Source organism: Ascaphus truei, chromosome 10, assembly GCF_040206685.1.
Source record: "Ascaphus truei isolate aAscTru1 chromosome 10, aAscTru1.hap1, whole genome shotgun sequence".
Taxonomy (NCBI): domain Eukaryota; kingdom Metazoa; phylum Chordata; class Amphibia; order Anura; family Ascaphidae; genus Ascaphus; species Ascaphus truei.
Genome location: NC_134492.1, coordinates 20,312,047 through 20,323,274, shown reverse-complemented (window position 1 = coordinate 20,323,274; position 11,228 = coordinate 20,312,047). Strand labels below are relative to the sequence as shown.

The 11,228-nt window shown below is 44.5% G+C and overlaps 1 protein-coding gene across 1 annotated transcript in view; it reads right to left on the bottom strand.

Annotated features, from left to right (window-relative positions):
- Positions 1-3,442: 3,442 nt before the first annotated feature.
- The window catches only part of ARTN (artemin), a 40,567-nt gene continuing 32,781 nt past the window's right edge, over positions 3,443-11,228 (bottom strand). Inside the window, exon 5 of the mRNA XM_075616105.1 lies at positions 3,443-9,457. Coding sequence (XP_075472220.1) covers positions 9,033-9,457 — 425 coding nt within the window. The 3' untranslated portion in view covers positions 3,443-9,032. The remainder of the gene's footprint in view (positions 9,458-11,228) is intronic.

Below are 11,228 nucleotides of genomic sequence, written 5' to 3'. Positions count from 1 at the left end.
CAGGTCACGTGATTGGGCTACACCAAGACCGAACTTTCTTGTCTGTGGGTCTAATTTAGGACCGTATAGTATGGTGTATACCCAACAGCGGACACAGGTTGGCCACTTTAATCTCTTCATCGGCGGAGGGGACTGCAGCTTATTGCGTGACAATGTTTTGCTGTCCCCTCTGGTAACAAAGGGGTTAAGAACCTAAGAAAATGTTATTTTAAACTAGTAGTCAACACGAAAAAAAAAACCCCCAAAAAACAACACTGGAATCTTTCAGAGTTAAATGTGAGATCCAGACAATTATGAAACAGAAAAGCAATTTGTAAACGAGAAGTATTTCTGGCATTTGGGAAATGGGAAGACTGCACAATTTAATGCAGTCTGCTTGCTACAGATCTTCCTGTGTTTTTATTAGCACTTGTGAGAATTTACAGTGAGTTTATAAATGGGCGGAACTCTTTATTCCCAGTAAGGCTCAGCACAGGGGAGAACTTGGCAACGCCTGGATTCCCAGTTCTGAGAAAATCAAAATAAAACTCTTCCCTTCTAGAAATCTCTTACTGCCAAGAACAAGATGATATCAAGAATAGAAAAAAAGGGCTTGAAATAGTGTGCAGAAATGAGTTTTTTTATTCTGCCTATAAATAACTTAAGTAGAGTATGTTCCCTAAGCTGTAAATGTGGATAAGAGTAAAGTCGTGCTAAAGCTTAGGACCCTTTGGTGGATCTGGGCCCCAGAGTATTAATCACTGTCTCAGGAGGTGCACGGGTTTGAAACGCAGCTGACATTCTGTACAAACTCTGCTGGAAGGTGTATACAAATGATCTTGTTTGATTTAAGCCGGTGACTTGTGTATGGTGGAGCAGCCAGAAGTAGCGAGAGCAAATTGCTCAAATGCGTGTGCCTGCTCATAATGCTTGGGATAGATACAAGGTCCTTTAGGCCATACTCAATGGCTCTTATTTAACATGCTCTGAAGATATATTTCCCAGGCCGGAGAGGAGTTCAGCTCTATTCAAAGAAATGGCACTAGTCTTCTCCAGAGCAGGGAAGACGTCTTCAGACTCACTCATTCGGAGGTCACTCTCAACATCAGGAGCAGCTCTAAGTTTTTTGGGGCCCTAAGAAGACCAAGCACTCCAGCCATGGGCACTTGTTGAGCAAGGGGGGGCGGGCACCCAATATGTTAATTGAGATGGGGGATGGTCACAGTATTGGAAGGGTGCAGGCGTGTGGGGGTCCAAAGCAACCACTTAATCTGCTTATAGGGTAGAGCCACCATGCTCAACATACTTAGTATTAACGGTCTCAGAAAATCCTTCTCGATTGAAATATGGTTTACAAACCCACTGATCTCATTCAGTTGGGGCCTTAAACCATGGCAGCCATATACAAGCAGTACTTGTAACTTAACTCCAAGTCATCATGCTAGCCCAGTTCTCTAGGACTGTAGTCCCAAAGTGACAGTCACTCACTAAAGCACATTTGTCTGTGACAGCCAATGGTGAAAGTGTGATAATACTATGCACAGAACACTACTAGTTTTGTTTTCACAAACGTACAACTTTTAAAAAAAAGGAGTTGTTTAAAAAAAAATTTTTACAGACTAAATACTTCTTTCAAAATGTAGCCCAAGTAGGTCTGTGTTTAGTCAAAGTAGATTCCTTTTTCGATACAAAGAACTACTTTTGCGGAACCAATTCAACCACCGCTAAGAGTAAAAGACTTACAGAAGCCCCCGTACGGTTTTTATCAACATTGCCTTTTTTAAAACACAAACCCTCAGACATACTATTTTGATGGTGAATAGAAGCAAACATAGCAGTTTGTAACATCTGTAACAGACAGACCAGGGCACGCAGGCATCTTAAACAGACAGTACTAACTTGTGTTCATCCCAATCATTGTACTGGGCAACGATATTGGTGTTGGTTAACTTGCATATGATTACAAATCCCCAGTGCAGTGTCACATTAACACAAGATAGGTATTTCCTTGTGGATTGCATTAGACAAGCAAGCAACGATGCACACAAGTTCATAGACGTTTTTCCACCCGTTTTTCATGTATTTGTTCATGAGCCTAAGGGGCTAATACATCAAAACGTCTGTTTACAGCGGTGAGATAAACGATCCCTCGTCTCTAGATAACTGTTTGAACAAATAAAAAGACAAAAAATAAAAAAACCCACACAAATAATTATTTCAACTTTATTTCTACAGAAAAAAAGGCGGCTGTACAAAAATAGAGTTTTATTGCATAAAAAAACCAAACAGTAAATAAGGTTAAGATTACCAATAGGAACAATACAAAAAAAAAAAAATCATACTTGACAATATCTTTATTTGTTTTTAAAGACTGAAACATGTAGTGAGGTTTAACCACTTCAGTGCCAGAGAGGCCTTGAATGGGTTAAACCCAGGGGTGGGCAACGCTAGTCTTCCAGGGCCACCAACAGGTCCGGTTGGCTCAATCAGTGGCTCAGTCAAAGACGGAGCCACTGATTGAGCCACCAGTGCTGAAATAAGGACTGATTGAGCCACCTGTGCTGAAGCAGGGATATCCTGTAAACCTGACCTGTTGGTGGCCCTTGAGGACTGGCATCGCTCACCCCTGGTTTAACCCCTTTGCCTCGGTGGCATCAGAGGTGCTAAGGGAGACTGGCTCTTTGCCAGTATAGACTTTAAATTATCAATAATAATAAAAATAATAATAATAATATCACAATACATACAAGAGATTAAGAGAGAACACTAAGTAATAAATAGTTTTCTTTAAAGGCGGGGAGGGGGGGGAATTTAAAAAATCCATACAAAAAAAACCCCACAAATAAATAAATAAGTTAAATGTAATAAATAGGCTGATATGAATGTCGCAAAGAGCGAGGCATTGTGGCTATTACGGGGTTAAAGCAGCCATTCTCGGGAAGTGAAGAAGTCTGTGGTGGTGCGGTGTAGTGGTTAAAGTGAATGCACAAGTTTGGGGGGTTGGCGCCCATCCTCCGTCACCTATTCCGTCTCATTGTGTAAGTTAGGGCAAGTTACTTTGCCTCCCTATGCCTCAGCTGACTGTGCCATTGTCCAGTGGAATCTTCCGTGCAGGCCAGGAATGTTCTCCGGAGGTTCCGCTCACAGCATCAATACACGTTTATTTCTCTTTGTACCTGACTTGGATGATCCCTTATGGACCATTCACTTAAATGGGTCGGAAGATGTCTTCCTGCCCTGCATTGCACCCGCAACACCGCTAAGTAGTGGGGGCCCATAGGGGCGCGCGCCAGCAGCCGGTAAAGAGCTGCAATGCTATTGGGAGGTGACCATGGGTCAGCTACAGAGCATGAGTTAGGAACTGTAATTAAAACTACTAATGGGAGGGGGGAAAGCGGGGGAGGAAAGGGGAAGGGGGGAGAAAGGGGGGGGGAGAAAGGGGGGGGGGAAAGGGGGGGGGGAGAAAGGGGAAAGGGGGGGGGTGAGAGAGTGAGAGAAGGGGGGAGAGAGAGGAGGAGAAGGGGGGGAGAGGTGGGGGATAGAGAGGGGTAGAAAGGGGGGGGGGAGAAAGGGGTAAATTGCTGCTTTAAGGGAGGAGTGGCTCAGTGAGTAAAGACACTGACGGCAAACAACAACCACTGGCAGATTCCCCATTAGGCCTGGGGTCGGCAACATTTTGGGGGTCCGCCCCCATATACTTTTGCCTTGCTCTCGGGCCTCTCGGGACCTGCAACCCTCCTCCTTCTGAACCGCTGCGTCATTCATCACCACCGTGACGTCACACTGCCATGGCAATGCGATGCCGTGCGACGCCCGCGCGTCATTTGACACTGCGGTTCAGAAGGCAGGAGGGGTGGGGGGAGGGGGGGAACACGGAGGCGACCACAACAACTAAGTGCCTAGGGGCGGCGGAAAATCCGCCGCTGACAACAACACTGAGTTTAAAGCAGCGGAACCTGGTTCAATTCCCGGTGTTGGCTCCTTGTAACCTCGGGCCAGTCACTTTATCTCCAAAATCGTACATTGTAAACTCTATCGGGCAGGGCAGTCTCTGTAACATTCCTGTGTGCTGCACACCGCGCGCGCTGCACTGTAACATTCCTGTATGCTGCACACCGCGCGCTGCACTGTAACATTCCTGTGTGCTGCACACCGCGCGCTGCACTGTAACATTCCTGTGTGCTGCACACCGCGCGCTGCACTGTAACATTCCTGTGTGCTGCACACCGCGCGTACTGCATTGTAACATTCCTGTGTGCTGCACACCGCGCGCACCGCACTGTAACATTCCTGTGTGCTGCACACCGCGCGCACCGCACTGTAACATTCCTGTATGCTGCACACCGCGCGCTGCACTGTAACATTCCTGTGTGCTGCACACCGCGCGCGCTGCACTGTAACATTCCTGTGTGCTGCACACCGCGCGCGCTGCACTGTAACATTCCTGTGTGCTGCACACCGCGCGCGCTGCACTGTAACATTCCTGTGTGCTGCACACCGCGCGCGCTGCACTGTAACATTCCTGTGTGCTGCACACCGCGCGCGCTGCACTGTAACATTCCTGTGTGCTGCACACCGCGCGCGCTGCTCTGTAACATTCCTGTGTGCTGCACACCGCGCGCGCTGCACTGTAACATTCCTGTGTGCTGCACACCGCGCGCGCTGCACTGTAACATTCATGTGTGCTGCACACCGCGCGCGCTGCACTGTAACATTCCTGTGTGCTGCACACCGCGCGTGCTGCACTGTAACATTCCAGTGTGCTGCACACCGCGCGCGCTGCACTGTAACATTCCTGTGTGCTGCACACCGCGCGCGCTGCACTGTAACATTCCTGTGTGCTGCACACCGCGCGCGCTGCACTGTAACATTCCTGTGTGCTGCACACCGCGCGCGCTGCACTGTAACTGTAATATTAGCTCATGCGCATGTACGGGTTCCTCAAAACTGGATCTCCTTAGCGGTTCTCAGTCTATAGATCCATTTACTGAAGCACACCTAAAGATTTATCAATAATTAAATCAGTTAAGGTTCCTATTGAAGACTGTAACAAGCTGAAATAAAGCAATTGCTACTACATTTTACTACTTGCTATAATAAGAACAGCATCTGTAAATACACTTGATTTTTTTTCCGTTTTCCATGTAATGTAAAAGATTTAATTAATAGTAATAATAATAATCCCATCACACTTTGGAGGGGTCGCTAGGCTCAGATAAGAAGTATCAGAGCTCGATCCAGTGTTCACTACCATTCAATGGCAGTTATTGCTGGATCGAGCTCCGATACCAGAGCTAAGTGGATCCCCGCGTTTGTTTTCTCATATACAATGCTTTTGGTGAGCCCGAGGTACTTTTGTTGGTGTGCAACACATTTTGAGAGGCATTGTCATAAGGGAAAATAAAACCTTACTTTGCATGTCTTTACGTCTGCAATGTCCCAAACCCATTTCCCTAAAAGCCACAGCAACAACCAACAGTCAAAAGCTGTGAGTGTGGCGAAAGCCACTGATACTTTATCTGTTCCATGAGATAAACGTGCCAAGGGTTGACATTTTGCTAATGTGGTTTCCAATGCTGTTCCCTAATTTGTTATATGGGGGAAAAATGAAGTGGTTGGTATGGCTACTTTAACCCCTCCTCTGCCCGAGTGGACCGGAAAACATCCCAAGAATGCCATCTGTAACATGAAGAAAATAAATAAAGTAAAACAACCGATGGTAACTCAAACCCACTATTGTCTTTTTTTATAGCCTGTTGTGCTAAATAAGTGGAACATGAGGGAATAATTGAATTAAGTTATAGAATAACTTGTCCAGTGGTCTGTAGTGTTTTGTTCCATGTACTGTAGTTTATTCCATAGGCTGCATACTGTAGGTTAGTGTATTTCTCTCTGCTCTTTATGTCCTAGGTGATCTGCAGATATCTGAAGAGTCTTGTCAATTATTCAAGGGTCCAAGAAATGTATGGTAAAAAGTACAAGCACCATCATGTATTGTGTTCTTAACTGCATGCTCTCTGAGAGCTGCAATTCTACTGCTGCAACACTATGGGGCTGAAGGTTGTGTGTAAAGTGCTTACTGTAATTATCCAATATAGGTCACTTGCAGATCCTTGTCATTAAAATGAAGAAGCACAAGGTCCAAATGTCCAGCGTTTATCAGAGATGCTTCCTGCAGTATATTTCCTTAATATTATCGCAGAGTAGATATTGTTTCCTTGTGTGTACATTTATTAACTCCTCTTGCCTTTTTCTATAAAAGTCTTACGCCCTTACATATACTATACATCAGTTGTATTCAGGTCATCAGATACTGATTATTCTCTACGGAATTCTGTTCCCAATCATCAGATACTGATAAGCTGCAATGTGTCATCACAGCTAAGTTGGAGCCTCAAGCTGTGACATTAGAGTAATGTCACTGTACACTTTGGGGGGTGCTTCCACCATGTATCCGTGTGTCCTCCAAAACCTAGATACAGGTCCTACATAACCTGCCTTTCCACATAGCTAAACACCCACATTGCTTTCATTTCACATGCCAACTAGGCTCTTTGGAGAACAGTACTGGTGCAGGGAAAACTCTCCATATCCAATGACTGTCAAATATTGGGAGCAGGATGATGTCTAGCTTAGAATTGCTATAACAGTTGCATCACATCTAACAAGACACTAGCTAAGCCAGAGACACAGCATTCAAATCTAAAAGATCCACTCCCTCTGGTTCCTTCCTTATATAACCAGAGGGAGTCAAGATAATTATAAAGCCGGCACTTTCTCTAACAACAACGTAAACCACTGCAACTGTGTAAATGCCAAAATATGCTCCCAAGAGCTTGTGCGCACCACAATTGCAGCTCTCAAGTCTTCCCACTGCTGTGTATCTTATTTCAGATGGGAAAAGGTCAACCAGTTCACAATAAACCAACTTTTATTTTTTACACTGATCTTGGTGAAATAAGGAAGGCTCATTGATTGTGTAGCTAAGTTCTTCTGCAAAGGCTTGAACATCACTACAATTACTTTAAATGTCTCAAAACCAATTTTTCCCACATCTTTGGTAACTGGAGTAGATTACCTAAAAGTAGAGACCTTTAGATATCTCTTTCCCCCTTCCGTTATTACCGAAATGCAGCCTGCAATGTGGCAGCAGTTGAGGTTTTGTGAGCCAGGCACTTAGATTTTGCATATTATAGATTGTAACGCCAACGTCTCTTACCACATTGACTGACTCACTACCATGACCTCTGTTACTTAATGTGCTCTATCATGGCCCTAATTAATCATTCTAAAGTTAGCAAACAACTTCATTTGCGGGAAGGATAACTAGATCAGCTGTGAATCGAGCTACTGTATTGCAAACTGGTTTTTAAGTGGGGCGACTGTTCAGAAGTGACATGCCACTTGGTCATTGCAGCATGCTATATTGTAACAGTATTATCACATAGAAAGTCCGTGACATTATATTGCAATGTCTCACGTTACTATTTGGTCTCATAGCACTGGTCACATCTGTACAGCAAGTCTGCCAGAAAAAGTCCCCAATATCTGGTCCTTAATCTTACATGAATCTTTCAGTCCAGCCACCTGAACAAAGCTTCAGTGGACCAAGGAACAGAAGAATAAATAACAAGCACTGAGAATATAAAAAGTTAACCCCCTAAGAGTGGTACAGAAAATATTAGTAGAGCTCTCCTCACAAATCTTTTAGCATGCAACGTTTAATGACACATCGTTTCAGCGCCAAAAAGGACTTTCATCAGGTGATGACCGGAAACGTCTGATGTTTCATTAAAAGTTGCATGATGAAAGATTTGTGAGTAGAGCCCTACTAAGTTTTTCTATACCACCCCTAGGGGGGTTCACTTTTTACATTTTGATGACTATACATGAGTGTTGGCCACCCCAGTGTTTTACCCCAAGGTTGCTTGCATTGCTCCAGTCTATTTTTCTTTTGTGGCATTAACGCATATGCCTGATGCACTGACAACTGTGATATTTCTGATTCTGACGTGCACAGGAAATGAAACATATTTTTTTGTAAACTATGAACAGGAAGGGGAACATTTAATTGTCTGTGGTAAAAACAGCTCGACTCTTCCCAGCATCCCATACTCACTATAACCCTGCTCTGATGCTGCCTTGGTTGTGCTGTCCCTAGTAATAGTCTTAGATATGAATAGCTGCCACAATCAATGTGCAAGCTGCAGAGAAGGATATATGATGCTCCAGGAAAGGCCAGCTCCATGTAACCTTAACATGTTTCTTTACCTCCTGCGCCTCCGGTATAAAACAATACATTATGAGCTTTTTGACACAAGGATTCATTGTACCCATAATCTACTATGTGACAGCGCTGTGTACATTTGAAGCACTCTACGAAAATAACTCATTCATAATATAATTCCATATTTTGTTCTCCTTAGGAAATGTTCAATATTCTCTTTAACACAACAGGAGTCCCTATTTCCCTGATGTGGCAATTCCATGATGTGGTTGCATCTCTGTGCTATACAACGCAACGCCCGCATGTACTGTCTCCTTATAAGTATTAAAGCTCTCATTGAAAAATACCTACACGATCACAGTACAAAGCAGGCTCTGGGATCCAATGGGAGCGAAAGCTCTACTTTTTGACCCGTTTTACAACCTGCATTTGTGCCATGATCTTCAAATCCGTTTCAGTATTTCACAGGATGAAAGAGCAGTATTGCACCCTCAATGGCAAAAAAGATCCCAGAGAATCCTCATGCTCTGCCAAACATGACATTTTGTAGACTTGGCCTGGTATCAGTATGGTAATTTCAGTTGCGGTGAATCTTCAGAAGGACCATAGATCTGATCAGTCAATCGCTTCCACCCTCCTCCCCCCATCTATGTTTTGCCCTGCGCTCCAGGCACCTACTGCCCCCTTGAATAATGCCATGTACCACCTGTGGCATCCACCCATGGTCACCAGACTGCTGCACCTCCTCAGCCTTCATGCCTCTTGGTCTGTGCCAGCAGCCATAAGCCAGCATCACCTGCTTGTTTCTCTTGGCTGGGAGCAAGGATCAGCCCACACAGTCGCACTCAGCTGCAGACAACTTCTCTACTGTCCGCCAGATATTCTGTATGTCCAAAAAGGAGACAGACTCATATTGTGTAGGGCGGCAGCAGGGGTGACTGCTGACCTGTTCCCGAGGGCCAGGAGTGATAACCTTCTGTTTAAGCAGGGTGGAGAGGGTGACGTCGTAATTGTTGCGGGACCGCTGGCAGGCTCCACTGCAGTACTTAAATAGGACAATCTCGTTTGAGTTATATCCCAGCGCCAAGTCTCTGACTTTAACGGGCAGACTGCGCAGGCGGCAGCCGCTCACACCTCGACGGACTGAGGACTTCTTGTTTTTCTTGTTTTTCGCAGGGTCTACAGGAGAGCGCTCTGACCGAAGCAGAAGATCGTCTTCATCGCTGTGTCCATCAGCAGTTGTGTTCTCTGCTGTATAAAGTAACCATAATTTTTAATGAGCATTACATTGTGTTCTCTTTTATTCCTATGTATTACAGGGGTGCACAAAGTGGGGGGTGCGTTCTGTGGAGGGGGGGGGGGCACGGCAGTTAGAGGCTCTATGCTTCCCCGAAGGCATTTAAATGAAATGCCTTGGAACCGTGCCAGGCCTCTGTAAATTCCTTTACTTTGGTGTCGGGTGACGCGCGGGGTCATGCGGCATCGCGTTGTTATGGCAATGTGACATCACATGACCCCGCGGCGTCATTTGACGCTGGACCGGAGCCGGGGGATGGGGGGTGGGGGGGCGCGAGCAGGAGGAGAGAGCAGGCAGGGGGCGCTGGGGGAAGAGTTTGCACACCCCTGTATTAACATATAGGTAGGGAAGGAGAGAAGAATCCTTTTAAAGTGCACTCCTAAATATACAATCCTCTTATTATTGATAAGATCACACCCTAGTATACAGGAGGTGTGCAATGGTACATACAAAACACCAGACAATCACTTAAAATCATATACATAACATAGATACATATTAATTATACAGTATCAGTGAAGGGTACTGGTTACAGTGATTAAAAGGTGTTTTTTAATAGTAAATGAACAAATAAAACAAAAAAGATAACAATGGTGAGGTTACTGGTGTAGGCTATATTCGTTAGAGTTCGGTATCAAACAGGTAAAGAGTCAGAAGACAAATCTTGTGTAGTCCCTTCTGAAACCTTAAGTGAAGGGAGTAGCTACTATTTACGTAGTCTGACTAACTTAGTCAGGTATATAGCAAAATAGAAAACATTCTACACTGTAGCTTCCCTTTGAATTCACAGTCAATTGGTCCACTCACGATATATGGACATAGTACCAAGGAAAAAACTTATATAGGAAGTGTGAATCATTAGCAACACCAGTCCATAAATAGCGGAGTGTATAGAGGGGATTATAAATCCATCAAAGTAGCTTCATGCAAACTGCATAGCAGCAAGTGTCTTCAATTGCATGAGGAATACACATGAGTATATAAGTAAGCATAAATGCTAATAAGTGGATTGGGTAGTTCATTTGCACCCCTGAGGAAGTTCGGCATCCGAACGAAACGCGTAGGGTGGTCCCTGAATACTTTGGAGCATCGCAAGTGCTGCTGTGAGGCACCACCGTCTGCTGCCGTACAAACACAGGAGAACCTGCTGCCAGCTGATCACTGACCGGGAGCTGTTGCTGCTAGACCCATAGTGGTCAAAATTGCTTTTGCTCTATTTCCAGCATGGGTGTTGAATGGGCTCACTGCTCTTACTTATCTTTATCATTACATGGTTTTACACCATTATACCTTTTCCTCCTTCCATGTTCGGGAGAGTTCTTGTCTGAGCCAACTTTGATCCGGATATTATATACAACGCTTGAAAACCTTTTCCACCACGTGAGTGAGCACTCACTAATTCTAATATTTACATTTGACATTTGTTACTCACATCTGCACTATGTATGTTTTTTTCTGTTTTTATGCTTGAGGGGAGTTTGCGCTTTGGAGTGTTTTCTATTTTGATATATACCGGACTAAATTAGTCAGACCACCTAAATAGTAGCCACTCCCTTCACTTAAGGGTTCAGATGGGACTACACAAGATTTGTCTTCTGACTGTTTACCTGTAGCTATGTTATGTGTATGATTCTATGTGATTGTCTGGCGTTTTGTATTTACCATTGCATACCTCTGTATACCAGGGTGTGATCTTATCAATCATTAGAGGATTATATATTTAGG